At 37.3% G+C, this 27195-nt stretch overlaps 1 protein-coding gene across 5 annotated transcripts in view; it reads right to left on the minus strand.

The window, feature by feature from the left end:
* The window catches only part of CDK8 (cyclin dependent kinase 8), a 140423-nt gene that overhangs the window by 58679 nt on the left and 54549 nt on the right, over nucleotides 1-27195 (minus strand). For 3 of the 5 annotated variants that reach the window (XM_027590212.2, XM_027590211.2, XM_027590210.2), the window contains exon 2: nucleotides 7820-7895. The exons of the other annotated variants lie outside the window; for them this stretch is intronic. In XM_027590212.2, the coding sequence (XP_027446013.1) occupies nucleotides 7820-7895 (76 nt within the window). The remainder of the gene's footprint in view (nucleotides 1-7819; nucleotides 7896-27195) is intronic. 5 annotated transcript variants of the gene reach the window in all.

The following is a 27195-nucleotide window of genomic DNA, read 5'->3' on the forward strand; positions in this document are numbered from 1 at the left end:
GCAGTGCAGGAGCGCACCTGAGGGATCTGCTGGGTTTGGAGACTCCACTCGGGGACGGGTGGAGACAGAAATGCTCAGTCACAGGCCGGGTGAGCACAGAGTGAGGCCAAAGACTGGGGAGATGGGAGTGATTAAATGCTTTTCTCTGGGGGCTGACTGAGAAGCAGGACCCCAAATTCTCGGCACCTCCAGGGCAGAGATTGGGAGGCCACCATTTTCACTCTCGTCCTCCAAAGCTGCACAGAAAGCTTGCAGGGAACAAAAGCTCCCAAGAGCAAACCCGAGAAGATTACTTAGCCCGGCCCCCTGCAAAGGCGGGGAAATTCTGCCTCTGGCAAAGACATCTGAGAACCACTGCAACAGGCCCCTCCCCCATAAGATCAGCAAGAACATCCAGCCAAGACCAAGTTTACCAATCAATGAGAACCGCAGAACTTTAGCACTAGGGGAATACATCACATAGAATTCATGGCTTTTTTCCCCATGATTCTTTAGTCTTTCAAAGTTAATTTTTTAAATTTTCTTTTTCTTTTTTAATTTTTCTTTTTCCCTCTTTCAACCAACATCTTCTCAATCCCTTTTTTAAAAATCTTTTTTATTTTTCATTTTTAGAGTCATACTCCACCCCTTCATAGTAGTTAACCTTATTTTTGGGGTGTGTGTGTGTGTGTGTGTGTGTGTGTGTGTGTGTGTGTGTGTGTGTGTATGCAATAAAAAATGGAGGCTCTGCTAGGATAAATGAGGAAGAAGAGAGAATTAGTGATATAGAAGACCAAATGATGGAAAATAAAGAAGCTGAGAAAAAGAGAGATAAACAACTACTGGATCATGAGGGAAGAATTCGAGAGCTAAGTGATACCATAAGACAAAACAATATTAGAATAATTGGGATCCCAGAAGAAGAAGAAAGAGAGAGGGGGGGCAGAAGGTATATTGCAGCAAATTATACCAGAGAACGTCCCTAATTTGGGGAAGGAAACAGGCATCAAAATCCAGGAGGCACAGGGAACCCCCTTCAAAATCAATAAAAATAGGTAAACACCCTGACATCTAATACTAAAACATACGAGTCTCAGAGACAAAGAGAAAATCCTGAAAGCAGCTCGGAACAAGAGATCTGTAACCTACAATGGTAGAAACATTAGATTGGCAACAGACCTATCCACAGAGACCAGGCAGGCCAGAAAGGACTGGCATGATATATTCAGAGCACTAAATGAGAAAAATATGCAGCTAAGAATACTATATCCAGCTAGGCTGTCATTGAAAATAGAAGGAGAGATAAAAAGCTTCCAGGACAAACAAAAACTAAAGGAATTTGCAAACACAAAACCAGCCCTCCAAGAAACATTGAAAGGGGTCCTCTAAGCAAAGAGAGACCCTAAAAGCAGCATAGACCAGAAAGGAACACAGACAATATACAGTAACAGTCACCTTACAGGCAATACAATGGCACTAAATTCGTATCTGTCAATACTTACCCTGAATGTAAATGGGCTAAATGCCCCAATCAAAGACACAGGGTATCAGACTGGATAAAAAAAGAAGACCCATTGATATGCTGTCTGCAAGAGACTCATTTTAGACCCAAAGACACCTCCAGATTGAAAGTGAAGGGGGTGGAAAACGATTTACCATGCTAATGGACACCAAAAGAAAGCTGGGGTGGCAATCCTTAGATCAGACAAATTACATTTTAAATCAAAGACTATAATAAGAGATGAGGAAGGACACTATATCCTACTTAAAGGGTGTATCCAACAAGATCTAACAACTGTAAATATCTATACCCCTAACATGGGAGCAGCCAATTATATAAGCCAATTAATAACAAAAGCAAAGAAACACATTAACAACAATACAATAATAGTAGGGGACTTTAACACCCACCTCAGCGAAATGGACAGATCATCTAAGCAAAAGATCAACAAGGAAATAAAGACTTTAAATGACACACTGGACCAAATGGACTTCACAGATATATTCAGAACATTCCATCCCAAAGCAACAGAATACACATTCTTCTCTAGTGCCCATGGAACATTCTCCAGAAGAGATCACATCCTAGGTCACAAATCAGGTCTCACTGGTACCAAAAAATTGGGATCATTCCCTGCATATTTGCAGACCACAGTGCTTTGAAAGTAGAATTCAATCACAAGAGGAAAGTCAGAAAGAACTCAAATACATGGAGGCTACAGAGCATCCTACTAAAGAATGAATGGGTCAACCAGAAAATTAAAGAAGAATTAAAAAAATTCATGGAAACCAATGAAAATGAAAACACAACTGTTCAAAATCTTTGGCATGCAGCAAAGGCAGTCCTGAGAGGAAAGTATATAACAATACAAGCCTTTCTCAAGAAACAAGAAAGGTCTCAAATACACAACCTAACCCTACACCTAAAGGAGCTGGAGAACAACAGCAAATAAAGCGTAAATCCAGCAGGAGACGAAAAATAAAAAAGATCAAAGCAAAAATCAATGAAATAGAAACCAAAAGAACAGTAGAACAGATCAACAAAACTAGGAGCTAGTTCTTTGAAGGAATTAATAAGATTAATAAACCCCTGGCCAGACTTATCAAAAAGAAAAGAGAAAGGACCCAAATAAATAAAATCATGAATGAAAGAGGAGAGATCACAACCAACACCAAAGAAATACAAAGAATTATAAGAACATATTATGAACAACTATATGCCAGCAAATTAGATAATCTGGAAGAAATGGATGCATTCCTAGGGATGTATAAACTACCAAAATTGAACCAGGAAGAAATAGAAAACCTGAATAGACCTATAACCACTAAGGAAATTGAAGCAGTAACCAAAAATCTCCAAACAAAAGCCCAGGGCCAGATGGCTTCCCAGGGGAATTCTACCAAACATTTAAAGAAGAATTAATACCTATTCTCCTGAAACTGTTCCAAAAAATAGAAATGGAAGGAAAACTTCCAAACTCATTTTATGAGGCCAGCATTACCTTGATCCCAAAGCCAGACAAAGACCCCATCAAAAAGAAGAACTACAGACCAATAGCCTTGATGAACATGGATGCAAAAATTCTCACCAAAATACCAGCCAATAGGATCCAACAGTACATTAAAAGGATTATTCACCATGACCAAGTGGGATTTATCCCTCAGCTGCAAGGTTGGCTCAACATCCACAAATCAATCAATGTGATACAATACATTAACAAAAGAAAGAACGAGAATCACATGATCCTCTCAATAGATGCAGAAAAAGCATTTGACAAAGTACAGCATCCTTTCTTGATCAAAACTCTTCAGAGTATAGGGATAGAGGGTACATACCTCAATATCATAAAAGCCAATCTATGAAAAACCTACAGCAAATATCATTCTCAATGGGGAAAAGCTGAGAGCTTTCACCCTAAGGTCAGGAACGCGGCAGGGATGTCCACTATCACCACTGCTATTCAACATAGTATTAGAAGTCCTAGCCTCAGCAATCAGACAACAAAAAGAAATCAAAGGTATTCAAATCAGCAAAGAAGAAGTCAAACTCTGTTTGCAGATGATATGATACTTTATGTGGAAAACCCAAAAGACTCCATCTCAAAACTGCTAGAACTCATACAGGAATCCAGTAAAGTGACAGGATATAAAATCAATGCACAGAAATCAGTGGCATTGCTATACACCAACAAGACAGAAGAAAGAGAAATGAAGGAGTTGATCCCATTTACAATGGCACCCAAAACCATAAGATACCTAGGAATAAATCTAACCAAAGAGGCAAAGAATCTGTACTCGGAAAACTATAAAATACTTACGAAAGAAACTGAGTAAGACACAAAGAAATGGAAAAACCTTCCATGCTCATGGACTGGAAGAACAAATATTGTGACGATGTTAATGCTACCTAGAGCAATCTACATTCAATGCAATCCCTATCAAAATACCATCAACTTTTTTCAAAGAAATGGAACAAATAATCCTAAAGTTTGTATGGAACCAGAAAAGACCCCGAATAGCCAGAGGAATGTTGTATAAGAAAGGCAAAGCTAGTGGCATCACAGTTCTGGACTTCCAGCTCTATTACAAAGCTGTCATCATCAAGACAGTATGGTACTGGCACAAAAACAGACACGCAGACAGTATGAGGTTCCTCAAAAAGTTGAAAATAGCGCTACCATATGACCCAGCAATTGCACTACTGGGTATTTACCCCAAAGATACAAATGCAGTGATCCAAAGGGGTACGTGCACCCCAATGTTTATAGCAGCAATGTCCACAATAGCCAAACTGTGGAAAGAGCCAAGATGTCCATCGACAGATGAATGGATAAAGAAGATGTGGTAATATATATATATACAATGGAATATTATGCCCATCAAAAGGAATGAAATCTTGTTATTTGCAAGGATGTGGACGGAACTGGAGGGTTTTATGCTGAGCGAAATAAGTCAATCAGAGAGAGACATGTATCATATTATCTCACTGATATGAGGAATTCTTTTTTTTTTTTTTGATATGAGGAATTCTTAATCTCAGGAAACAAACTGAGGACTGCTGGAGTGGTGGGGTGTGGAAGGGATGGGGCGGCTGGGTGATAGACATTGGGGAGGGTATGTGCTATGGTGAGCGCTGTGAATTGTGTAAGACTGTTGAATCAAAGACCTGTACCTCTGAAACAAATAATACATTATATGTTAAAAAAAAGAAGAAGATAGTAGGAAGAGAAAAATGAAGGTGGGAGAATCGGAGGGGGAGAGGAACCATGAGAGAATATGGGCTGAGAAACAAACTGAGGGTTCTAGAGGGGAGGCCAGTGGGGGGATGGGTTAGCCTGGTGATGGGTATTAAAGAGCGCACATATTGAATGGAGCACTGGGTGTTATACGCAAACAATGAATCATGGAACACTACATCAAAAACTAAGGCTGTAATATATGGTGATTATCATAACATAATAAAATTAAAAAAAAAATCAATGTAGCCTACCAATGTAACAGAATAAAAGAGAAGTATAGGGTCATTTCAGTACATGTAGTGAAAAAGTGTCTGATAAAATTCGATACCACTTATGAAAAAAATAGAAGGAACTTCCTTATTCTGACTGATGGCATCTATAAAAAAAAACCAGATAGCTAGCATTTTACCTAATGGTGAAACACTGAAAACACTTTCCCCAAGATTCGGAACAAGTTAAAGATATCCATCCTCATTACTCTTCAACACTATATGAAAGGCCCGAGCCAGTGCAATAAGAAAAGAAATAAAAATAAAAAGATGGAAAGAAGGAAAACTTTCTAAATTGCAGATGACATACTTATTTATGCAGAAAATTTGCATATATTAAAACTTACCAGTGAATTTATATATATATCTAAAATGTATGATATTTTAAAAGTTCTATTTTTTCTTTTTAAAGTTCTTTTTCTAAGTATAGAAGCAAACAAATGGGAAATAAAATTTTAAATTAAAATTTTAAAAATAATCCCATTTACAATAGTGCCAGAAAACATGAAGTCCTTAGAAATGAATCTAATGGAAGGTGTGCCAAATCTCTACAACTAAAAACTATAAAACACTGTAGAGAAAATTAAAGAAAATCTTTAAAAATAGAAAGTATATCTTTTTAGATCTATGGTTTGGATGTGTCAATATTTCCTGAGTTGATTTCAAACTATAATTCCAGCAGGCATAGTTTAGAAATAAAAATTGACTAGGTGATTCAAAAATTTATATGATAATGCAAAGGACCTAAAATAGCCCAATCCTGAAACAGAAGAATAAGGCTGGTGGCCGTTTACAATCTCACTTCAAATCTTGCTGTAAAGCTAGAGTGACCTGATATTGTCATAAGTATAGACAAAGAGATGGAACAGAATAGAGTCCAGAAATAGTCCATACTTACACAGTCACTTAAGTTTTTACAAAGGTGCCAAACAAATTCAATGGGGAAGAAACTTTTTAAAAAAATGATGTTACAACAACTGTACATTCATATGGGGTGAGGCGGGAAAGAAACTCAAACCTTACATCACACCTATACAAACAAAAATGAATTAAGTATAACATAAACTAAAAAATAAAACCAAAAATATAGTTTCTAGAAGAAAACACAGGAGAATTTGTTCACAATCGTAAAGATTTCTTCAGCCAGATACAGAAATCAATAGTCATAAAAAGGAAAAATTAGTAAATTTCATCAAAAATAAAAATTTCTGCTCACTTTAGGTTGAAGAATCGTAATAAAATACATTAAATATAAGTTTTTGCATTTCTTTCTATGCTTAACTGCATTTACAGTTATCAACATATACATGAAGAACGTCTGTTCCTAAAATGAATGGAGTTGTTTTTAAAACATTTTGTTGAAGTTTAATAAAAAGAGAAAAGCACATGAACCCTAAGTGCACAGCTCAGTGAGTTCTTACACAGTAAATCCATATAACCAGACCCAGAACAAGATCAAGAAACAGAACATTACTAGAATCCTGAAAGTTCCCTTGTCTCCCCCTTCCATCACTCCCTGACCCCTCCAAAGGTAATCTCCAGCATGACATCCAACATCACTAACCACAGTTTAATGGATTTTAATTCTTTAAACCTAACTAGAACATGTAGAACTGTAGATGTTGAAGAACTGACAGTTAAGGTACAGATATCCTCCCTCTAGATTCAAGAATATTAAAAACCTATCAATTACTTGAAATACAATTTCCAACACGGCATACCTTTGGTTAAGAAAGAATGCCCTCCACCTCACCTCTACTCTTCCCTCATGGAGGTAATTCTTACGTGTCTTCCAAAACCTGCAACCCTCCTTGATTCTCTCGGTTATATGTAGATAATTTTCTCATTCTCCATACTTCTTTCATTGTGCTTAGTACACTATTATTGTAAGATTTATGAGTGTCTTTCCTCATCGGTGTGTAAATATTTAAGGCCAGGGACTCTCATTTGTTCTGTTTCTTTACTTTGACCTACTCTAGTTCCCATCAACATGACACACATCAAATGGTTGATAACTGAAAACCCAGTGGTATAGTATCTGTTAAACGGGTAAAATTATTTAAATTAATATACCCAGGTAACAACAGCCTATTATCTGTAGATAGATACAAGGGCTAAAAATGGCAAAAGCAAAGATTATAAAATATATTCTAGAATATTTTAATTATAGCCAGAAAAGACAAATTTGGATCCATAGTGTTAAAATAGTAAAAACTGAGGTAAAATCTCATGGAAGTAATACTCAGTTTAAATGTGTGAATAATTATTTAGTAATGCATTAACATGAATATTTTCTTTTGGAATCAAAATGAGATTCTAATACCATATGGAAAGCTATGCTTCCAAAAGAAAACAGCACGTATTTTTACATATTCAAATGAACAGACAGATAAAATGAAAATCAATAACACAATCTCATTTTAAGTTCACATAAGTAATGATATCAATCTCATCTTATTAAAATAGAAATATTAATTTTAATGAACTAACATACATATTCATACAAATTTACTTTTATTGCACCCAATGAAATAATAAGAATTACTGGACCCTTAATATTTAGTGACATTTACTGGAAAAATATACATTTATATAAACAACTAAGATTGACTTACTCCCAAATGAATGAATTATACAGTTATTTCTGCTAGAACTACATGCCACCTTTACTCCTCTTAGGAAACAAATATATTTTTCTATAGATCGTCAATATGAAAAATATTTACCAACTTTCAATTAATGTGTATATGTGACAAATACAAGTCAGAGACCTACATAGTTGATACTCATAAGTCAATTGATAATAATGATTATAAAAAGAACTTCACTTACTGCTATTTCTCTACATGCCGACATAGAGATCCCAGTTCCTTCTATTTGTTTTAAAGCATAGTCTTTATCATCTTTCCTGTAAAAACAAAGTTATTTTAATATTTGGATAAAACTAAATTTATGTGCATTTTTAATAAAATACATAAATCACATACTTAATATATTTTTGCCATCTTTCACATGTAATCACATAGTATCATATAGGAAAAAGGTTTTATATAATCTAGTTCAATCCCATTATTTGATGAGGAAAGTTAGACTCAAAGTAATAAAGACTTGTCCAAGGCTCCATGTTTTGGGAAGACAAAGATTCAGAAATAGGTTCTTCCTGTTCTAATATGTATACATTTCTTTTCTATATATGCGTGTGTGTCTGTGTACACTGTACACTCAGCACACACACATACACAACTTGCTTTCTAAAACCTTTTCAGATATTGGTGGGTCAAAAAAATCAGGGTCAAAAAACTAAGAAATGTATGTATCACTAAAGTACAAAATGGTGATAATTTCAAACAAGTTATAGTCCTCATATCCCCCAATACCTCTGAAGAGAGTCACTCAACATGTGTTTATTGAGCACTTACTATGTATTCAGACCTGTGCTCAGTACCAGGGATACAGCAGAGTTCCTTCTTCTATGGAGCTTTCTGTGTCTACTAGCCTAGCCAGATAAATAACTAATACACCACAATACAGTATGATAAGTGCTCTGACAGTGCAAGTGCAAACCACCGAGGTTACTCAATGGTTACTCTGGTAGAGGACCTAAGCAAAAAATTCTCAAAAGAAGCACCATTCAAATGAGGCCTAAACAGCACTCGAAATTTTTTACTCGGGACCCCTTTACTCTCTTGGATATTACTGAAGATTCTCAAGAGTTTTTGTTTTATCTATTACTATTTACCCTATTAGATTTTTTAAATGGAACTTTTAAAAACATGAAATGCAAAAGCATACATCTATTAGCCACCAGAGCAATGGTATCATCAGGTTATGACACCTTTGAAAAAACCCACTGTAGATTCATGAGACAGTGAGAAAAGGAAATGCCGATGACCCTTGAACAACATGGGTTTGTACTGCATTGTCCATTTCTTACACACAGATTTTTTTTTGATAAATACAGTACAGCACTATAAGTATATTTTATGATTTTCTTAACACTTTTCTTTTTTCAAACTTACTTTATTGTAAGAATACAGTATATAACACATGTAAATATGTATTGGGTGCCTGGGTGGCTCAGTTGGTTAAACAACTGCCTTTGGCTCAGGTCATGATTCTGGAGTCCCAGGATCAAGCCCTGCACTGGGCTCCCTGCTTAGCGGGGAGTCTGCTTCTCCCTCTGACCCTCTCATGCTTTCTCTCTCTCTGAAATAAATAAAATCTTTTAAAAAATATATATTAATCGGGAGGCGGAGCAAGATGGCGGAGGAGTAGGAGACCTGGGTTTCATCTGGTCTCAGGAATTCAGTCGAATGGGGATCAAACCATTCTGAACACCTATGAACTCAACAGGAGATCGAAGAAGAGAGTAGCAACAACTCTCTGAACAGAGAAGCGACCACTTACTGGAAGGTAGGACGTGCGGAGAAGTGAATCCGAGGCGATATTCGGGAGGATAGACGGCAGGGGAGGGGGCCTCCGCCGCTTCTGGCAAGTGACAGAGCCAGGGAGCACAAAATCGGAACTTTTAGAAGTCGGCTCCGCTGAGGGACGTCACTCCAGTGGCTAAGCGGGAGGTGGAAACCTCGTGGGACAGTGTGGTCTCAGGACCCTCGGGGTCACAGAAAGACCGGGGGTGCCTGAGTGCGGCAGAGCTCCCAGGTATCGGAGTGGGGAAACCGGCTGCAGAGATGGAGCCGAGGTGCGGGCTCTCAGCTCCGGGTGGCCATAAACTGTGATCCGCAGCCCAGTCAGGCCACTGCTTCTCCAGCAGGGACCCAACAAGCAGCAGAGCCGGGGAGACTCCCCTTCCTCCCCTGGGAGGAGCGGCGCGGGAGCACACGGCAGGGATCTGCTGGGTTTGGAGACTCCACATGGGATTGGGTGCCAGAGATAGAAACGTTTGGTCACAGGCTGGGTGAGCACAGAGTGTGGCCGGAGACCGGGGAGACGGGAGTGATTGACTGCTTTTCTCTAGGGGTGCACTGAGGAGCGGGGTCCCCAGTTCTTGGCTCCTCCGGGCGGAGATTGGGAGGCCACCATTTTCACTCCCATCCTCCAAAGCTGTACCGAGAGCTTGCAGGGAACAAAAGGTCCTGAGAGCAAACCCAAGCAGATTGCTTAGCCCGGACTCACAAAGGCGGGACAATTCCACCTCCAGCAAAGACATTTGGGAACCAAATGCAACAGGCCCCTCCCCTAGAAGATCAGCACGAACAGCCAGCCAAGACCAAGTTTACCCATCAAGGAGAACGGGAGAACACCAACACTAGGGGAATACTGCACATAGAATTCATGGCTTTTTTACCATGATTCATTAGTTTTTCAAAGTTAATTTTTTTAACTTTTTTTCTTTTGAATTTTTCTTTTTCCCTTTTTCAACCATCTTATCAATCCCTTTTTTAAAAAAAACATTTTTATTTTTCATTTTTAGAGTCATATTCTATCCCTTCATAGTAGTTACTCTTATTTTTGGCATATATATAAGTTGTTCACTCTTTAAAATTTTGAGATAGTTTCTTCTAATAGATCAAAATATACCCTAAATCTCTAGTGTATGGCTTTGTTCTAGTCTCCTGCCTCATCACATTCTCTCCCCCCCTTTCTTTTTAATCTTCTTCTTTCTTTTTTCAAACAACTTCTCAATTCCTTTTATAAAATCTTTTATAATTTTCATCTTTACAGTCATCTTCCATCCCTTCATTGTATCAACCCTTATTTTGCACATATTAAAGTCTTTCTTTCTCTACAATTTTAGGAGGCACTATCTTCTAACAGACCAAAATACACCCAAAATCTAGGGTGTGACACTGATCTATGCACTAGCCTGATCATATTTGATCATATTCTGTTTTGTTTTTTGTTTTGTTCTGTTTTTGTTTGTTTTTATCTTTTTCCTTTTCTTTTTTTTTCTCCTTCTCTTTTCTTTCTTTCCCTTTCTTTTCCCCTGGTTTCAGGTCTTTTCTAATTTATTTAGAGTATATTTTAGGGGATGTTGTTAACCTGTTAGCATTTTCTTCTCTCATTCATCTATTCTCCTGTGGACAAAAGGACAAGACGAAAGGAATCACCTCAGCAAAAAGAAAAGAGGTAGTACCTTCTGCCAGGGACCTACTCAATATGGACATCAGTACGATGTCGGACCTAGAGTTCAGAATGATTTTAAAGATACTAGCTGGGCTTGAAAAAAGCATGGAAGTTATTAGAGACACCCTTCCTGGAGAAATAAAAGAACTAAAATCTAACCATATCAAAATCAAAAACGCTATTAATGAGGTGCAATCAAAAATGGGGCACTAACTGCTGGGAAAATGAGGCAGAAGAGAGAATCAGCGATATAGAAGCCCAAATGATGGAAAATAAAGAAGCTGAGAAAAAGAGAGATAAACAACTACTGGATGAGGAGGGCAGAATTCGAGAGATAAGCGATACAATAAGATGAAACATTAGAATAATTGGGATCCCAGAAGAAGAAGAAAGAGAGAGAGGGGCAGAAGGTATATTGCAGCAAATTATAACAGAGAACTTCCCTAATTTGGGGAAAGAAACAGGCATCAAAATCCAGGAGGCACAGAGAACCCCTCTCAAAATCAATGAAAATGGGTCAACACCCCGACATCTAATTGTAAAACTTATGAGTCTCAGAGACAAAGAGAAAATCTTGGAAACAGCTCGGGAGAGGAGATATGTAACCTATAAAGGTAGAAACATTAGATTGGCAACAGACCTATCCACAGAGACCTGGCAGGCCAGAAAGGATTTGCATGATTATCTTCAGAGCACTAAACGAGAAAAATATGCAGCCAAGAATACTATATCCAGCTAGGCTGTCATTGAAAATTGAAGGAGAGATTAAAAACCTTCCAGGACAAACAAACCTAAAGGAATTTACAAACACGAAACCAGCCCTCCAAGAAACATTGAAAGGGGTCCTCTAAGCAAAGAGAGAGCCTAAAAGCAGCATAGACCAGAAAGGAACACAGACAATATACAGTTAACAGTCACCTTACAGGCAATACAATGGCACTAAATTCATATCTTTCAATAGTTACCCTGAATGTAAATGGGCTAAATGCCCCAATCAAAAGACACAGGCTATCAGATTGGATTAAAAAACAAGACCCATCGATATGCTGTCTGCAAGAGACTCATTTTAGATCCAAAGAAACCCCCAAATTGAAAGTGAGGGGGTGGAAAACCATTTACCATGCTAATGGACACCAAAAGAAAGCTGGGGTGGCAATCCTTAGATCAGACAAATTAGATTTTAAAACAAAGACTGTAATAAGAGATGGGGAAGGACACTATATCCTACCTTAAGGGTCTATCCAACAAGAAGATCTAACAATTGTAAATATCTATGCCCCTAACATGGGAGCAGCCAATTATATGAGGCAATTAATAACAAAAGCAAAGAAACATATTAACAACAATACAATAATATTAGGGGATTTTAACACCCCCCTCAGTGAAATGGACAGATCATCTAAGCAAAAGATCAACAGGGAAATAAAGACTTTAAATGACACACTGGACCAAATGGACTTAACAGATACATTCAGAACATTCCATCCTAAGGCAACAGAATACACATTCTTCTCTAGTGCCCATGGAACATTCTCCAGAAGAGATCACATCCCAGGTCACAAATCAAGTCTCAACTGCTACCAAAAGATTGGGATTATTCCCTGCATATTTTCAGAACACAATGCTTTGAAACTAGAACTCAATCACAAGAGGAAAGTCGGAAAGAATTCAAATACATGGAGGCTAAAGAGCATCCTATTAAAGAATGAATGGGTCAACCAGAAAATTAAAGAAGAATTAAAAAAATTCATGGAAACCAATGAAAATGAAAACACAACTGTTCAAAATCTTTGGGATACAGCAAAGGCAGTCCTAAGGAAAGTATATAGCAATACAAGCCTTTCTCAAAAAACAAGAAAGATCTCAAATACACAACCTAACCCTACACCTAAAGGAGCTAGAGAAAAAACAGCAAATAAAGCCTAAACCCAGCAGGAGAAGAGAAATAATAAAGATCAGAGCAGAAATCAATGAAATAGAAACCAAAAGAACAGTAGAAGAGATCAACGAAACTAGGAGCTGTTTCTTTGAAAGAAATAACAAGATTGATAAACCCCTGGCCAGACTTTTCAAAAAGAAAAGAGAAATGACTCAAATCAACAAAATCATGAATGAAAGAGGAGAGATCACAACCAACAACAAAGAAATACAATTATAAGAACATATTATGAACAACCCTATGCCAGCAAATTAGATAACCTAGAAGAAATGGGTGCATTCCTAGAGATGTATCAACTACCAAAACTGAACCAGGAAGAAATAGAAAACCTGAACAGACCTATAACCACTAAGGACATTGAAGCAGTCATCAAAAATCTCCCAACAAACAAAAGCCCAGGGCCAGATGGCTTCCCAGGGGAATTCTATCAGAAATTTAAAGAAGAATTAATACCTATTCTCCTGAAACTGTTCCAAAAAATAGAAATGGAAGGAAAACTTCCAAAGTCATTTTATGAGGCCAGCATTACCTTGATCCCAAAACCAGACAAAAACCCCATCAAAAAGGAGAATTACAGACCAATATCCTTGATGAACATGGATGCAAAAATTCTCACCAAAATACTAGCCAACAGGATCCAACAGTACATTAAAAGGATTATTCACCATGACCAAGTAGGATTTATCCCTTGGCTGCAAGGTTGGCTCAACGTCCGCAAATCAATCAATGTGATACAATACATTAACAAAAGAAAGAACGAGAATCACACCATCCTCTCAATAGACGCAGAAAAAGCATTTGACAAAGTACAGCATCCTTTCTTGATCAAAACTCTTCAGAGTATAGGGATAGAGGGTACATACCTCAATATCATAAAAGCCATCTATGGAAAACCTACAACAAATATCATTCTCAATGGGGAAAAGCTGAGAGCTTTCCCCCTAAGGTCAGGAACGTGGCAGGGATGTCCACTCTCACCACTGCTATTCAACATAGTATTAGAAGTCCTAACCTCAGCAATCAGACAGCAAAAAGAAATCAAAGGCATCCAAATCAGCAAAGAGGAAGTCAAACTCTCACTCTTTGCAGATGATATGATACTTTATGTGGAAAACCCAAAAGACTCCACTTCAAAACTCCTAGAACTCATACAGGAATTCAGTAAAGTGGCAGGATATAAAATCAATGCACAGAAGTCAGTGGCATTCCTATACACCAACAAGACAGAAGAGAGACAAATTAAGGAGTCGATCCCATTTACAATGGCACCCAAAACCATAAGATACCTAGGAATAAATTTAACCAAAGAGGCAAAGGATCTGTACTCGGAAAAGTATAAAATACTCATGAAAGAAATTGAGGAAGACACAAAGACATGGAAAAACCTTCCATGCTCATGGATTGGAAGAACAAATATTGTGAAGATGTCAATGCTACCTAGAGCAATCTACACATTCAATGCAATCCCGATCAAAATACCAACCACTTTTTTCAAAGAAATGGAACAAATAATCCTAAAATTTGTATGGAACCAGAAGAGACCCCGAATAGCCAGAGGAATATTGAAAAAGAAAAGCAAAGCTGGCGGCATCACAATTCCGGACTTCCAGCTCTATTACAAAGCTGTCATCATCAAGACAGTATGGTACTCGCACAAAAACAGACACATAGATCAATGGAACAGAATCGAGAGCCCAGAAATGGACCCTCAACTCTATGGTCAACAAATCTTCGACAAAGCAGGAAAGAATGTCCAATGGAATAAAGAGAGTCTCTTCAACAAATGGTGTTGGGAAAATTGGACAGCCACATGCAGAAGAATGAAACTGGACCATTTCCTTACACCACACACAAAAATAGACTCCAAATGGTTGAAAGACCTAAATGTGAGACAGGAGTCCATCAAAATCCTAAAGGAGAACACAGGCAGCAACCTCTTCCACCTCAGCCGCAGCAACTTCTTCCTAGAAACATCGCCAAAGGCAAGGGAAGCAAGGGCAAAAATGAACTATTGGGATTTCTTCAAGATAAAAAGCTTTTGCACAGGAAAAGAAACAGTCCACAAAACCAAAAGACAACCGACAGAATGGGAGAAGATATTTGCAAATGACATATCAGATAAAGGGCTAGTATCCAAAATCTATAAAAAACTTATCAAACTCAACACCCAAAGAATAAATAATCCAATCAAGAAATGGGCAGAAGACATGAACAGACATTTTTCCAAAGAAGACATCCAAATGGCCAACAGGCACATGAAAAAGTGTTCAACATCCCTCGGCATCAGGGAAATCCAAATCAAAACCTCAATGAGATACCACCTCACACCCGTCAGAATGGCTAAAATTAACAAGTCAGGAAACGACAGATGTTGGCGGGGATGCGGAGAAAGGGGAACCCTCCTACACTTTTGGTGGGAATGCAAGCTGGTGCAACCCCTCTGGAAAACAGTATGGAGGTTCCTCAAACAGTTGAAAATAGAGCTACCATACGATCCAGCAATTGCACTACTGGGTATTTACCACAAAGATAGAAATGTAGGGATCCAAAGGGTTACGTGCACCCCAATGTTTATAGCAGCGATGTCCACAATAGCCAACTGTAGAAGGAGCCAAGATGTCCATCGACAGATGAATGGATAAAGAAGATGTGGTATATACACACACACACACACACACACACACACACACACACACACACACACACACACACACACACACACAATGGAATACTATGCAGCCATCAAAAGGAATGAGATCTTGCCATTTGCAACGACGTGGACGGAACTGGAGGGTGTTATGCTGAGTGAAATAAGTCAATCAGAGAAAGACATGTATCATATGACCTCGCTGATATGAGGAATTCTTAATCTCAGGAAACAAACTGAGGGTTGCTGGAGTGGTGGGGGTGTGGGAGGGATGGGGTGGCTGGGTGACAGACATTGGGGAGGGTATGGTGAGTGCTATGGTGAGTGCTGTGAATTGTGAAAGACTGTTGAATCACAGATCTGTACCTCTGAAACAAATAATGCAATATATGTTAAGAAAAAAAAAAAGAAGAAGATGATAGCAGGAGCAGAAGAATGATGGGGAGTAAATCGGAGGGGGAGACGAACCATGAGAGACGATGGACTCTGAAAAACAAACTGAGTGTTCTCGAGGGTAGGGGGCTGGGGAGATGGGTTATCCTGGTGATGGGTATTAAAGAGGGCACGTTCTGTGTGGACCACTGGATTTTTGCACAAACAATGAATCATGGAACACTACATCAAAAACTAATGATGTAATGTATGGTGATTAAGATAACAATAAAAAAATTTAAAAAATAAAAATAGAGAGGGTACGTTCTTTGTAGAGCACTGGGTCTCATGAACAATGAATCATGGAACACTACATCAAAAAGTAATGATGTAATGTATGGTGATTAACATAAGAATAAAAAAATTTAAAGAAAAATATATATTAATCTACTGTTTATCTATAAGGTTATTAGTAGTTAAGTTCTTGGGGAAGTAAAAGTTATATGTGAATTTTAGACTGTAGTGATAGTGGTGGGCTACTGGCACCCACCCCAAACTCCCATGTTATTTAAGGGTCAACTGTAATATCATAGCACTACTATGAAAACAGTGTCGACTTTATGGGCCCTCTGAAAGGATTGTGTGTGTGTGTGTGTGTGTGTGTGTGTGTGTGTGGCGGGGGGTAACTAGCAGTTCCCAGATCAGACTTCAAGAACTGCTGGCGTGTGTGTAGGGGGCGGGGGGGGTATGAGTTAAGGAGGAAACACAATGTGAAGACAAATGAAGTGAGAGAAAACCATTTGAGGGTGTACAGACACCATAAACAATGGGGGATGAGGCTGATGGCATTAATTAGGAACCACAACATAAAGGTCTTTTTACTCTAAGAATAACAGGAAGCACTCCATTTAAGATTTCTTTAATAAGAAAATACCAATTAGGGATGCCTGGGTGGCTCAGTCAGTTAAGCGTCTGCCTTCAGCTCAGGTCATGATCCCAGGGTCCTGGGATCGAGCCCCACATCTGGCTCCCTGCTCAGTTGGGAGTCTGCTTCTCCTTGTCCTCCTTCCCCCTGCTTGTGCTCTCTCTCTCAAATAAATAAATAAAATCTTAAAAAAAAAAGAAAATATCAATTATATTATATTTGAAAAAAACATCTTTGGCTGCCTTTTGAATGCTTAGGGGGGAGTAAATAAGAGCAGGAGGCAGAGAAGCTCCTGGTTAAAAGAAGTTAAAAGTAAACAGTTAAATTTTTTTTAACTTACTGAGTTGAGAGATGATGGTGGTAGCTGCAGAATGGTGGTTGCCATATGGGGTAGATAGACTGGAGTGGAGCAATGTAAGGCAGAACCAGTAGCACTTGGTGACTGGGCAGGAGGAGGAGGAGTCAAAGAAAATGATTTCTGCCCTGGCAATAGGTTAATGGCAATATTACTGACTGAAGGGCGCCTGGGTGGCTCAGTTGGCTGGGCGACTGCCTTCGGCTCAGGTCATGATCCTGGAGTCCCAGGATCGAGTCCCGCATCGGGCTCCCTGCTCAGTAGGGAGTCTGCTTCTCCCTCTCACCCTCTCCCCTCTCATGTGCTCTCTCTCTCTCATTCTCTCTCTCAAATGAATAAATAAAATCTTTAAAAAAATATTACTGACTGAAATAAAAAACAGCAGGAGAAAAAGATGTGAGGGAACAAAAAGATGATAGTTCTATTTTTGTGTAGGTTGAGTCTGCAGTACATATGAGACACTTAAGTAAAAATGTCAAGCTGAATAAACACGTCTAAAGCTCAAGAGAAAGCTGAAGACACCGATTTACTATAATCAGCATATATACAGTAATTAAAGCCATGAGAGTAAAGTGACACCAAAGAGGACTGTCAACAACAACAAAAAAGATTTTGAAAGAGGGCAGAATAGTAAATAGTATCACAAGCTGCAAAGAAAGCTAGTAAGGTGAGGACAGAGAAGTGTCCACTGAATTTAGCAACGATGAAGTCACCAGACAATAGACTAGGCAAAAATAGTTGGAGTGATGCAGTGGCAGAATGTGTACAGCAGAAGGCTGAGGAATGAATAGGGCATAAGCAAACTAAGACAGTAAGTGCAGGTATTTGAAGGGGAAAAAGGCATCGGTAGCTGGAGTAATACACAAGGTTAAAGAATTATTATTATTATTTTTAAGATGGAAAAGATTTAAATAGACTTAAGTACTTAAAAAGACTTAAGTACTGACAGGAAGAACCCAGAGAAAAGGAGTTGCTGATATAAAGAGAGAGGTAAAAATTTAGAGAGCAAAGACTGAAATGCTGGGGAAAAATTAGATAGGGTTAGGAGAAATATTTTTAGCTAGAGTGCTCATCTTGATGGCTTTCATATTTTCCTGATGTTGGAAATTAGGTCATAAACTAAAAGTAAGGGCAAAGGTGGTAGAATTCAAGATCTGAATAGAATGAAAGAAGGTTTGGTTAAATAAATGAGTAACTCCTTATCAAATCAATTCACTTAAGTTCATTTAATACTTCATTATCTTAAATTATTAAAACTTACATAGCTTTATCTTTGTTTTCACAACATATTTACACCAAATCCTTAGCTGTGGGAAAAAATCCCAATTCCAACATTATTTTTCAGAAAAAAGATCTATTTTACAACATTCAGCTTTATACTATATTTTCTAGTAAAGTACCATGGTACTCATTATTTTCAAAATACATTAAGTGTATCTATACTTAATGTTCACTAAGTCTGAATGATTTCTGACAGACTTAAAAAAATGGAGTTAAAGAGGGTGACACAAAAATAAAATGAAGTCTAGGGGCACCTGGGTGGCTCAGTCCGTTGAGTGACGGACTCTTGGTTTCGGCTCCAGTCCTGATCTCCCAGGGTCATGAGAATGAGCCCTCAGGTGAGTAGGGCTGCACACTCAGCAGGGAGTCCATTTGAGATTCTCTCTCCCTCTCCCTCTGCCCCTCCCTCTGCTCTCTCTTTCCCTCAAAATAAATAAATAAATCTTTAAAATAAATAAATACACACATACATATATACATACATAAATAAAATGAAGTCAGGGTCAGAATAAGTCTATTAGACACTTTCACATGCATGGTACTGGTTAACCTAGGAGTGTAAGAAATTGTTATATGTACTATTTGAGGATAACATCTTAGATCTGAGCACTCTAAGGAGAAAGAGAGTGGTGGGAAAGAAAACAAATTAAATCAAAGGCTTATCCATTCACCTCCTTAACAATGACCCTGAATTTCTCTTATTTATAAATGGCCAAGTTGCTATAATGTAAATGTCTTCTCAATGAACTGAAAAATTCTCATCTGCATATGGTCATCTCCCCCATCGCAAGTACTTTTATGTCTTATATTTTATAAAAGTAAATGATGAGAAAGAAAGGTGAAATGGTAGAATAAAAAAACTGAAGATGTCTGATTATCAAAAAGGCAACCTCCTCTTGAAAATCACTGAATATAATTACCATCATAATATAATAGTGCTTTGTGGTTTACAGAGCACATTTATTTATATATCCATCTACACAGTCATAGTAAAAAGGCACATTGGAGAGGGAAAGGATTTGTTCCCGAGTTTCAGTCATGATCCAGTTGAAGTAGTCAGGCCGTATAAATAAATAATTGCAATATAGTGTTCTATGTGCTATAAATAGAGGGGATGATCAACTATAGCTTGAAGGATTGAAGCAAGATGAAAGAAAGCTTCAGAAAGGGAGTACCTAAGCAGAGATTCTTAAGACTTCAGAAGTCTGTCAGGAAAGGAGGGAGGGGCTGCGGAGAGAAATCAGTAGTTAGAGCAGAAATCCCAGAAAGTAGGAACAGCACGTACAAAAATACAGAAGCCCAGGGAAGGTATGACATGCTCAGAGAACAGCAGAAAGTAGCAGTAGCAGTTTAACAGCATGAAACATGCTGACAGCTCTGAGGATGGATGTGATTTTAGGAACAGGCAGAGGTAAGATGGGAGGGGGTCTTCTATGTCAGAAGAGGGGTACAGAGTTTATGTGATGTGCCTCACTTCAGGGAGAGTAAAAAACATCTAAGTATGAGAAGAAAATATTACATTAAAAAATAATAAAGCTGAGGAAAAATACATTATGTGAAAAGACCAAAAAGAGGAGGACGAACCACAAAGAACACTTGCCTTTGACAGGAGGATTAAGTCAATAATATAAAATGGCTGTAAAGGAGTAGTTAAAAAAAAAATGAGCAGTGTTTTGGTAAAATAGCGTACTGAATACACATATGAAATTTCACCTCCCTCCTAAAGCCCTACTAAAACTATGGTAAAGAAATATTTTAAAGATACAAACTCATACAGATGAAAAATGGAGAGAAGGCAGCATAAAACTTTGGAAACTTAAGTGGACAAACACTAACTGATTGAGCTGTCAGCTCAGAAGCTGACAGTGAAGAAAGCTGAGAACCAATTAGATGTACACAGCAAAATCCTCCAAAAGCAGAGAACTGAGAGTACGAGATACCTCTGGAAGTAGAATTGGTTGGATGGAAAATAAAGTTGAAGAGATTCTAGAAAATAGAACAATAAAGAGAAATGTGAAAGAAAAACAGAAAAAATAGACAATGAGTCCATGAAATCCAATATACAAATAATTAGGAGTTCTAGAAAGAAAGAACAGAGAAAAGAGAGAAAGAAAATTTATAAAGTAATTCAAGGAAACTTCCTAAACTGAATGACAGATTTATAAAACTGAGTCCAAGAGTTCCCATCACAAATAGCTAAAAATAGACCCACATCAAGACACAACGTTTAGACATTTCAGAAAAATGGAAATGAGCAGATTTTACATGCTTCCAGTGGAGATAGGTAATGGGTCACTTAGAAAGGATCAGTATTACTCAGCCATGAGAAAGAAGGAAATCCTGCCATTTGTGACAACATGGATGAATCTGAGGACATTAAGCTAAGTGAGATAAATCAGAGAAAGACAAATACTGTACAATATCACTCACATGTGGACTCCCAGAACTCATAAAAACATAAAGTAGAATGGTGGTTACCAGAGGCTGGGCGCACTGGGGAGACATTGTTTAAGGGTACAAACTTGCAACCAGTAGATAAAAATGTCCTGGAGACTCAATGAACAACAGTGATTATAGACAACAACACCGTATTATAAACTTCAAAGTTACTAAGAGACCAGATCTTAATTTTTCCCACCAAAAAAAGAAATAATAATTAGGCGACATGACAGAAATGTTAACTACACGACGGTGGTAATTATATTGCAATATATAAATTTATCAGTCAACAAGTTGTACACCTTAAACTTACACAATGCTATATGTGAATTATAACTCAATAAAACTAAATTTTATTAAAAGTATCAAGAATCAGAATACCTGTGGACTTCTCAACAGCAGTTTTGGAAGTTAGAAGTTCTAGTGTAACTGCACTACATAAAATCTGAAGTACTGATTACAGTGTCAACAGATGTGGTTTGGAGTTTAAGACTCAGTTCTGGAGAATTATATTGTCAGCAGCAATGACAGGAAAACATTATGGAGTAGTTGGCCAGATCAAGGAGCTTGAGCCAGAATATGAATCAGTGCACTGCTTCCTTCGTGCTTTGGGGAAAAAAAGTCATGCTTTAGGGGAAAAAAAAGAAATAAACAGCTGAACTAATCACTGTGTTTAGTTATATAGTAAAAATTGTACATTACAGAAAGTCGAACGTGTTAAATTGAAGATGTAATTATCTTTATTATGCAATAATTTGAAAGCAGATCATAAGCAACCGTCAATGTGTGCTGCCGTTTGATGGTTACTGCAGGGAAAAGGTCTGGGAGGATGCTAGCCTACAGCAGAGAATCTTAGTGATTGTGCAAGACAACAAGCTGGCCTGGCCAAATGCTACAGAGATGTGAACTCAACCACCTAACTTGCTTTAGTGTGATACCTTAGGTATTTTTAATGATCTTAACATTTCCACTTTGGGAAAGAATGCTCTTAAATATGCATCGTTGGGCCTAAGCCACATTTTAAACCATTTTTAATAAAATCTACTTATTTAAAAAGATTAATGGTCCTAATAATTATTATTCCTATTGCTATAGTATTTTCAAATATTACTTAGAACTACTTTTTACCTTTGGATACCATGACTAAGGCTCAGGCATTATTATCATTTAAAATTCTTCTTGACTTAGGTCCCAAAATCAAAATAATAAAACTGATGTCTTTTAGACTTAACATATCTTTGGATTTCCTATTTTGAAAACTCTGTTCTTTCCAAATTGATTTATTTGACAAATCAAAAGTTCAGTCTTTATAGATTAAATGCAAATAAAATATATTCATGTAGATATATATGTTTAATGATTTATATACTTCCAAGTTGAGAAGAGGCAGACTCGTGTTCTTATAGAAAAACTGGTACAATAACTGTTTCAACTTGATTTTTGTTTCTAGGTTTTAATATCCTTGTCAATCAGGAACAGGCATAGCACATTTGATGGTAGAAATCAAGGAGTCCTGCAGGTTGGTTAAAGTCCTCACTGTTCACAATACATTCTAACTCCGTGGGTAATCATTGACTGAATCCTTATAAATTAATTCTGTATTACATATATGTCAATACAGGAGCCGTTCTCTCCCATAAATAATTTGGTTAACATAATAATTTTCCAGAGCTGTTCAATCTTATCTTCCCTTGCTAGATAATCAGCTCTATATGCCCTCAGATTAGGTGACTGGCTATTTTTACAGCATTGTTAGGGAAAGATTGCACTTGAACCCCCATGGAAATGACCTTGGCATATTCTGCTGACAACTAAAACAGCAGTAAAACTCCTTGGATGCACAGCTCTCAACTACAGTGACATAACACATCCTCAAATTACTGGAAGACAGTCCCAGCCAGGGACCTCAAATTGAGGATTCCTAAGAATCCTCCAGAAGATGATCCTAGAGAATGAGACAGCTTCTACCCAGGGCCCACGGAACAAGATCTAAATGGCCAGAACTAAAGACTGTCACGATAAATTTGCATGCTCTCATGCTTTTCTATCTTCTATGCTGGTTTAAATTTCTGAATTGTTAATAGCCATCTATGTTGAATAACAATTTGTCTAATATTATGTCTAATAACAATACCCATAATATTGCTCCTTGTATCCCTAGTCATTCCTTGTATGAGTCTAATTCCTAGCTATAATTTGCTCATGATTTCACTAAAATATGCAAACACACTAATTACTGAGATTGTAGCCACCTTCTTTTGGGTGCAACTCAGCTCACTCTAGCTCCTGGGCAATCAAACTCAACTACTAAGCAATTCCTGAAATAGTAAACTCAAAACAGTAAACAGGACAGGCAGCCCCTGTGATGTCAAACCTAGGAAAGTTTCTGTCTACCCCAAAACCACACTTGGGGCTTGGCTTTTTGCTTAGAAACAGATTACTACTCATCCACCTCTCTTAAATCATCTTCCCACAGCGTCATTTTTCTGAACACAACTCTACAAAGAGTAAAGTTATTATAGTCATTGCATCTTGACTTCAAGAATTATATCTTGACATTAGTCACCTATAATCATTTTTCTTCTCCTTAATATTCATGGTCGAAGAAATGAGCAACACTAAAACCAGAAATTAATGCATAGTATTTTTCTCCCATTAAATGGTTGGCCTTTCCTGCTATTTCACATATCCACTAATTTATTTCTATTTGACCCCAAATATTTTTTTCTTAAAAGTAGTATTACATGAGGCATGTGAATATACCCAAACGTTTTTTAAATGCTCTTATGTTATACTCTATTATTATCAATAAGTATTCAAGACTGATGTTATTAAAACACCCTAAAAATGTCTTTATCTCCCTCAATCTACATTCTACATTATACTCTAATTATAGAGTATAATTGAAAAGAATGTTATGAATGCTCATTGTTGAACAAATAAACTGGATGGCATCTGAAGTCTTTACATTACAGTTTTCTCACATGCAGAGTCTTTATTCTATCATTAGCAACAAAGTGTTAAACCTGAATTTATAAAGAAAAATCTGGCCACAAAAGTTTTTCTACTTAAATGAATATACATCTATCCTCTCACTCTTGCATTGTTTTTATTCCAGTTTCTTTAAAGACCAATATTTAACATTACTTAATGGTTCTCATTTAAACTGGTGAAAATATAAAGGAAGGGTATCCCTCATGTACTATTATTACGAAGAGTATAAACTACCACAAACATTTTAGAAAGCAATCCGGAATAGATATTAAGTACATGTATTTCCTACACCAGCAATTCCTCTCCTGATTATGTACCACAGGAAAGGTTTCATATAGCTGCAAAAAGTGACACAGTTCCGGAAGCAAATAGAGGTATACTATGTGTGCATCACTGGGAACAGATAAGTAACACATGGTATATGCATATATTGAGAATATATGGTAAAAAGCAATGAACTGGATCTATGTATAGTTTAGTAGAAACAGAAAATTAAAAAAAAAAGAATGAGATTTATACCAGAGTTTTTTACATGAAAACTTATAACCATACACAAACAATATTTTCAGGAATAAAACAAGTATGTTATAAAGATATTTAGATTGGAATATGGGCTGAACGGCTATATACTGAAAAAATAAGACTGGAAGCTGATTATAATGGGAAAAGAGAATGGGGCAAAGATGAGAGAATGAAAAATAAAGAAAAATACAGGGCCTTGCACAGATTGACAATGATAGTATGCCATCTACTAAGCAGTATTTTCAACTCAATTCTATATACAAAAACCAAGAAACAACCAGTTAAATGGAACACCCCTACTCAAATACAAAAATAGGATTTCCTAAAAGTCTGGGGAAAAAATTACAGTGAGAGAAGAGTTAAATTTGGTACATAAAATTTATGAAAATTTCAATAGATTTATATAGATGTTTGACAGTGTTAAACAATAAAATTTAAGATCTGACCAGACTAAACTTACAGAAAGATCACGCATTAGCACACACTGGAAGAATCAAGACTGGAGGCAAGAAGGGTAATTAGGAAGCTATTGTCAAAAATCTATTAAGTCGAGTAACAAGTGCCCAAACTAAAATTTTGCTATTTTCAATATATAAACAGGAGTAGAATCAGGGAGTGATAAATTCACCTTGCCTAAGCACAGCCCTAAACACAGGCTCAGCGCTTCACAGGAGTTAAAAACTGGCAAGAAGAAACCTGCCTCTTCCCTGTTTCCTTCCACCCACTGCTCCACCACCAATTACACATAAGGCAGAACTGGACAGAGTCTCATTGTAATTAGGTAAATATGTAACATCTTACCAGAAACAGAGGGCCACATAAAATAATAATATATGCAGTCTATTTCAGAGCGGGTGAAGGGGAGGGCATCAGCTGCCAGCGAGTCTCTCCTCACAAGGCAGGGTCATGCTAGATTAGAGAAGCTTAAGTCCTGCAGCAATATTAACATTAACCTGTTACATTTGACACTTTCATACCATTCTGTAAAAAATTACTCTATTAGTACTTATAAGTCCTGTGTTTCCCTAGTTCTTGAAGCAAGTTCAGTGTTTTCGGAGGGGAGGAAGCAGAGTCATGTCCCAGGAATGGGACTTTGCCTCCAACTTTCCAAAATACCAGAAAGCCCATTTCTCCACAAGTGAATATTCAATAAATGCAACTTCCTGGCAGGCAGGGAAGGAATGGGATTCCTAGAAGAATATGATAATAGGTACCAAGCACTTTCCATAGCCAAGTACTATACATTAAGCATTTAAGATAAATTACAATTAAAGTCCATGCCACACATGCACTGGAATTATTTATACAAAATATGTATTTTACACGTATGTAGTTATGTATAGATAGCATGGCCACATGCTTTCTCTGCAGAAATATTTATGTACATGTACATAAGCACCTTTCAAAATACATATGTAAATATGTGTACATAAATACATATACATACATATGTACACTTATATATCCACATATATACATAGAAATATACAGATAGATACCTAAATCTATGGGTGTATAAATACATACACACAGAGGAAGAAGAAAATCATTTTTAGGACAATTAAGTTACTGACTACCCACAGTACTGTTTTAACTCAGGTAGTCATGAGAAGAATTTTATAGGTGGCTCACAAAAAAAAAAAGTATCAGTTACGTAGTTCATATAGCTTATGACACAGATTGTCCTTTATGTGCAAGCGTTGTTTAATAATGACATCAGAGGGGCACCTGGGTGGCTCAGTTGGTTAAGTGACTGCCTTCGGCGCAGGTCATGATCCTGGAGTCCCGGGATCGAGTCCCGCATCAGGCTCCCTGCTCAGCAGGGAGTCTGCTTCTCCCTCTGACCTTCCCTCCTCTCATGTGCTCTCTCTCTCTCATTCTCTCTCTCAAATAAATAAAATCTCTTAAAAAAAATAATGACATCACAACACATTATCATTATCCCATTTTATATAAAAGGAAAGAGAGAATCCCTAGTCACAAGGCTAGAGAGCAGCTAACTGGAACCTCAAACCCAGGCAGTTTGATTCCAGAAAGCATCTTCCATCATATGCAACACTGGCTCTGTTCCAGGAGTGGAACTACCAACTCCTTCACAAACTGCTTCCAGGTAAAATACTCAGGCATTTTCACCACAGCAATAAAGGGGTCATATGTAAATGAACATCTCTACCTACATGAGTTAATATATGGATTATTTTTGCTTATCATTAACACACACACAGATTCAAACTCCTTCCTAACAACTTATCTGGCAATGCATGGATAACAAGCTATCAGAAACTTTTCATTTAAAGCTGCTGTTGTCATATAAACAAACAAAAAGAGGACTAAAAGACCTTAAAAGACTACTTGAAGTTTCAAGTTTTACTTGAGGCATTCACAGATCTACGATCTTTTACTTACATAAAACCAAAAAATAGCGAAGAAGTAAAAATATTTAAATTGTGTATAAAAGCTATGATTTAACAAATTAGACACTTTGAATGACTTGAAGCCAAGAGAACTAGATTAATCACAAAATGTAAAGGTAGTAGGGAAAACCAATTTCCAACCAGTTCATAAAATGAGAGGTACAAACAAATTTCGATTCTAATAAACTATTAACATCTCCTACACGTTAGATAAGCTTTGCTACTACTAATAA

Source organism: Zalophus californianus, chromosome 3 (genome assembly GCF_009762305.2).
Source record: "Zalophus californianus isolate mZalCal1 chromosome 3, mZalCal1.pri.v2, whole genome shotgun sequence".
NCBI classification, from domain to species: Eukaryota; Metazoa; Chordata; class Mammalia; order Carnivora; family Otariidae; genus Zalophus; species Zalophus californianus.